This window comes from Physeter macrocephalus, chromosome 13 (genome assembly GCF_002837175.3).
Source record: "Physeter macrocephalus isolate SW-GA chromosome 13, ASM283717v5, whole genome shotgun sequence".
Lineage (NCBI taxonomy): Eukaryota > Metazoa > Chordata > Mammalia > Artiodactyla > Physeteridae > Physeter > Physeter macrocephalus.
Window position 1 is genome coordinate 82,546,408 of NC_041226.1, and position 5,528 is coordinate 82,551,935.

The window sequence follows — 5,528 nt, forward strand, 5'->3', positions numbered from 1 at the left end:
CCCCCCCAGCACCCCCCCCCCCCGCCCTGCCGGGCCCCTGCCCACCTTCTTGACCAGAATGGTCAGGCCCTGGTACTTGAAGGGCTTGGAGAACTCGATGTACTGCGCGCGCTCGTTGTTGATGGTCAGCGGTGCCACGATCATGTCTGCCAGCCCGCTGAGCAGCTCGCCCATCATCCCGTTCCACTCCTTCTTGTTGCTGTTGTTCACCTGTGGGGAGGCACAGCCGGTGGGGACACGGCCACCGCGGGCGGGCCTTGCTCCCCGGACCGGACAGGCTCCCGCCCTGACCCGCCTCGGGATCTCCCACTCCAGACCCCGCCCGGCTCGAAGGCCCCGCCCAGCCAGGCTCCACCCAGCCTGCAGACCCCGCCCAGCCTGCAGACCCCGCCCAGCCGAGACCCTGACGCTAGCCAGAGCGGGTCCACCCGGACTGGGTCCCGCGCCGGCTCCCAGAGACCCGCGCGTACCCGCTCCTGCGTGCCGAACTTGCCGTCCGCCACTAGATGCACCTCATAAGTGAAGTTCATGGTCCGCGCCAGCTTGATGAGTAGGTCGATGCAGAAGCCGTAGCAGCACTGAGGCACGGTGTGGCGTGCTGGGCGGAGGGGAGGGGCGGTAAGTGAGAGGCTCGCAGGAGCGCCGTCCCGCCCGATCCGCGGCCCACGCCCCAGCCCCGCACTCACGGCTGCCCGGCGACGTGTCGTTGGGCCCGGTGCAGATCACCTTCTTCACCGGATCCCCGTTCACGGTGAACTGCTCCTTGCACGTGCCGTCGCTCAGCGTGGGCTTGACATACACGAAGGGCTCCTGGTGGATCGTCACGATCTGGAGGGGAGGGGGACGCCCAGCCTGGACCACCAGCCCTGGGCTGCCCTGGGGTGCTGTCCTCCCCTCAGCATCCAGACTCCCCCGGGCCCCCCGCCCCGCCCCCTGCAAACGCCCCGCACTCCGCCCCCTCTGGAGCTTCGGTACGTTGGTCGGCCTGCTGCCTGCAGGAGGGGCCCCAGACTCCCCAGTCGTGCGCAGGGAGCCGCCCACCTCAGCGTGCAGAAGGCTCCCCGCCTCCTGAAACACCGGGCCTGCTCTTGGCCGCTTTCCTTTGGGTCTTGGCTTGCACATCACTGAAGTCTGCCCCGGGCCCCTTCTCTGACTTCTCGGGGCTGAGAAACCAACTGTCCCCGCCCGGAGCCTGCCCGCTGGCCCCACCCCTGCCGCGAGGACAGGGGCCTGTGCACTCAGAGCCTGCACAGGTCCGGGGACCCGCAGGGACTGCCCTTGTCTGGTGTTCCGGCCTCTCCCGGCCTCAGCCTCCCCTGCAGCGGGTCTTTGTCTGATCATCTATCCTGCCTCCTTTCCGCTTCCCCGCTGATGCCGCCCTCTCTGCCGAGGCCTCTTCGACCCAGGGGCTCCTTGGGGCTCATGCTGGGGAGCTCTCTCCTCCCCGTCCTTCAGGGGCCTGAAGCCTGGGGGTGCGGAGGACAGATACAGGCAAAGGGGGCTGAACCGAGCACGGCATGTGACGAGGGGTCCCAGGGGACGTGGGGTCGGTGCGAGAGGCCCCTTCTCCCCCAGGGCGGGCAGCCCCCGGCCTCAGCCTGCAGGGCAGGAGGTTGGGAGCCCATGAAGGAGCTTATTTGCCTTTAAAATTTTCCTCATCGTTTTCTATTATGCAAGTAACATGCTCGTGCTTTTACAGAATCAGTGAGGGGACTTCCCTGGTGGTCCAGTGGCTAAGAGTCCACACTCCCAATGCAGTGGGCCCGGGTTCGATCCCTGGTCAGGGAACTAGATCCCACATGCTGCAACTAAGAGTTCGCATGCCGCAACTAAAGATCCCGCACACCACAACGAAGATCCTGCATGCTGCAACTAAAAAAAAAAAAAAAAAAAAAAAATCCCACATGCGGCAACCAAAGATTCCGCGTGCTGCAACTAAAAGGTCCCGCATGCTGCAATGAAGATCCCTCGTGCCGCAACTAAGACCCGGCGCAGCCAAATAAATAAATAAATATTTTTTAAAAAATCAGTGAGATGGGAGGGATAAATTGGGAGACTGGGATTGACATATACACACTACTATATATAAAATAGATAACTAATAAGAACCTACTTTACAGCATAAGGAAATCTACTCAATAACCTGTAATGACCTGTATATGGAAATAGAATCTAAAAAAGAGTGGATATATGTATATGTATAACTGATTCACTTTGCTGGACAGAAGAAACTAACACAACATTGTAAATCAACTATCCTCCGATATAAATTAATTAAAAAATAAACAGTTTAGTGTCAAAAAATCAGTGAGACAAAAAAAGTTGTAAAAAGCCATCTGGCTCTCGAAGCCTGTGTGGGACCACCTGGCTGACTGTTTTGGCTGTTTTACACTCAGAGTTTTCAATACCAGGTGTCTTTCCTGAGCGTTGGCTTTGGGAAAGTCCACTCTGCCCCTTGAGAGGGGTGGTGACCTGTGGGCAGGTGCTGACGGGTCCAGGTGAGAGCCCATGGTGGGGGCTAGCTCAGAAAGCAGACAAGGTTGAGAGACATTTGAGGACCTGGCGGGGGGGGACACTGGGAGAAGCACAGTGCTTGAGGGTCCTTGCCCTTTGTGAGCTCAGGTACCAGCCTGGCGCTGGTGTGGGTCCGTGTGGGAGGGACGCCGGGGAGGGCACCCTGGGGTGAGCCCAGAGGAGCATGGAAGAGTCCGGCCGAGCAAGAGAAGCTGTGAGGGATGAGGCCAGCTGGGAAGGAGCTCCCAGAGGCCCGGGAATCACGCAGGGGCTGGCCGGCCACGGGGAGCGCTGTAGGGAGAGCGGGCTCAGAAAGAAATGAGACCGAGTCACGGCAGGAGGCCAGGAAGGCTAAACGTGGGGCTTGGCTAGGACCACTTGGAGGTGTGATGGAGAGTATGGGGGCATCATCTCCAGGACTCAGGGCAGAGGGCACTGAAGCGGAAGTTCCCCATCTGTTCCTCTGCCCCCGATGGGCTCATCTCCAGGGGAGTCCTGGCCCACATGACTTCCCCAAATTTAAGCGGAGTTGGGTCAGAAGGGGTGCTGGGGAGAGCCCATGAGACGGGGGCCGGCGGCCTCCTCTCCTCCTTCCACACCCACTCTCCCTGCTGCCTCTGCAGCGCCAGGTGTGTGCAATGGCAGCGGGTGCTGGCCCCGTCCCCACCTCCTCGAGTCACTTTCATTGACCTCACTGTCCCCTCCTCTGCACCCGAGGGGCAGGATGGCGTATACCGGGTGTGGAGGCTAGGGCAGGGTGGCGGGGCCCCCACCTTCAGCCTGGTGGACATCTGGTAACCTCGGGGCTTCTCTGTCTCTCCGCCTGGCCAGATGATTTTCCTGTCGTTGGGAATAACCTGGGGGTGGGAGTATGAGATGGAGGGTGGCCACGCAGGGGTCTTGGCCCCAGGACCCTAAGGCCCCAGCCCCCACCCCCTCATGACCCCCACCTACATGGGTGCCGTTGTAGATGCCCACTTGTACCAGCTTGCGGTTCTGCAGGTTCATGATGCTGTAGTTGGCAAACTTCCGGTCCCCATCCTCGTTGAATTCCACGCGGCCGGTCACGCCGTCTGCGTACTTGGAAGACATGAGCACTCTGGAGGGGGGCAGTGTGGGTTAGAATGATCAGGGATGCAGTCAGCCCCGCCCACCGTGAGGCAGGTGGACAGCACAGCTGCGTCAGCCGAGCAACTCCTGGCCTCTAGACCCTGTTTTGAGGACTTTCTGTGGGTTGGGATGTTTGATTCTCATAGCAGCTGTCCTAGCTTTGCAGATGAGGAGGCAGAAGCCCAGGCAGGAGCAGTGGGCTGTTCACCAGCCAGTGGGGAGGAAGGGTCGGGGTCTTGTCTTCCTGAGTGTGCGTGCGTGCGTGCGTGCGTGTGTGTGTGCGGTGTGTCTACTGGGCCATATATGTGTGCACACAAGATCTCTGTGTGGGGTGCAACCCTGTGCATGTACTTATGGCACATGTGTGATGTGCCACGGGCCTCTCTGAACCTGTCTGTGTACACACGCATGTGCACGTGTGCACATAGGCTGCCTGTATCTGCAGTTGTGTGTGTGTTCCTGTTGTGGGCCCCATGGACCATGGCTCTGCACATGCTACTTGGGGGTGGCGGTGTTGGTGTTGGGCTGGGCCTCCCCACACTAGTGCCATGGTGTCCAGGGTCCTCTGAGTTAACTCCTGCCCTGCTGTGGCCATCCACTTGGCTCTCCGGCCAACCCTGGCTCTCTGCGGGCTTGGGTGCCATACCTGGATTCCTTGTCTGACCTCCTGGGCCCATGGACGCTCCCAGTCCCCACCTGAAGCCAGTTCCGCCTCCCCAGGGCTGTTAGCCATCCTGGGGAGTGGGGTGGGGTCTCAGGGTGGGCAGCAAAGGTGGGGGCAGGAGAAATGGAAGCAGCCGTGACTTCAGTGACATCCGAGTGTTGGAAATGGGGCAGATGTGATTATCATCGTGGAGATGGAGGTGAGGGTGGAGGCGGGGGGGATAGAGGAGAAAACTGGGGAAGGTGGCGGTATCTATAGGATACAGCAGGCTGGGCTGGACCACCCTGTGAAGAGCGACTGTTCCCAACGCCCGGAACGGCGGCCCGCCCGCTTTAGGAGATCAGCTCGCTCGCCTAGCAAGAGGGGCCCCGCCCACCTCGGAGGAGTGGCCACGCCCATCGCAGACGAGCGGCCCCGCCCACCTCTTGAAGAGCGGCCCGGTCTTCCAGATGTTGGTGTTGCCCACGCAGCCCCGCGGCGGATCGGTGATGTTCTCCTTCTCGAGAAGCTCGTGCACGGCCTGGGCCACCACCCCCACGGCGTCGCTGATGTGGGCCGACTCGTTCTTGCCGTTGATGAGCTGTAGCCCGATGATGCCTGGGGCAAGCATCGGCTTAGAGCCCGTGCGGGACCCCTGCCCGCCGGGGCCCTGGAGCCCAGCACTCACCATCCGGGGCGTAGCGCAGGGCGTTCCCCGAGATCTCGCGCTCCCCCACCAGCCACACGTACCCCGAGCCGGTCATGTTCAGCATCGCGGCTGCGCGGTACACGGTGGCAGCGTCGTCCTCGCTGTGGGGCAGAGCGGGGTGAGGGGCCAGGATTCCAGCCCTCCCCACCCGCGGCCGGCGGCGGCTGCCCCACATTGCCAGGTCCTCCTCCGCAGCGTGGCATACCCACGCGGCCTCTTCCCCCACGCTGCCCCCCCAAGGGAGGTCTGGAGACACTGCAGAGATGGGGTGCGGCCGCCACCCCAAGCCTGCACCGCATCTGGGCCAGGAGACCCCCACAGAAGCGAGCGGGTGGGCCCAGACCCCCTGAGCTTCCCAGACATCTCTTGCTGGTCCGCTGCCCTTGGTGGGCAGGGTTTGGGTGACACGGGATGGTGATGGATCCTTACTGGTTGATAACTCGCTCACCAGGTACCAGGCACTATTCTTTTTTTTTTTTTTTTTTTTTTTTGTGGTACGCGGGCCTCCCTCTGCTGCGGCCTCTCCCGTTGCGGAGCACAGGCTCCGGACGC

General features: G+C 61.5%; 1 protein-coding gene across 4 annotated transcripts in view; it reads right to left on the reverse strand.

The window, feature by feature from the left end:
• GRIN1 (glutamate ionotropic receptor NMDA type subunit 1) overlaps nucleotides 1-5,528 on the reverse strand; it is a 22,898-nt gene that overhangs the window by 5,792 nt on the left and 11,578 nt on the right. For all 4 annotated transcript variants that reach the window (XM_024126329.3, XM_024126327.3, XM_024126325.3 and 1 more), the window contains 7 exons: nucleotides 4,956-5,077; nucleotides 4,711-4,885; nucleotides 3,469-3,613; nucleotides 3,288-3,371; nucleotides 687-828; nucleotides 471-598; nucleotides 46-210 (listed from right to left, as the gene is read on the reverse strand). In XM_024126329.3, the coding sequence (XP_023982097.1) occupies nucleotides 46-210; nucleotides 471-598; nucleotides 687-828; nucleotides 3,288-3,371; nucleotides 3,469-3,613; nucleotides 4,711-4,885; nucleotides 4,956-5,077 (961 nt within the window). The remainder of the gene's footprint in view (nucleotides 1-45; nucleotides 211-470; nucleotides 599-686; nucleotides 829-3,287; nucleotides 3,372-3,468; nucleotides 3,614-4,710; nucleotides 4,886-4,955; nucleotides 5,078-5,528) is intronic.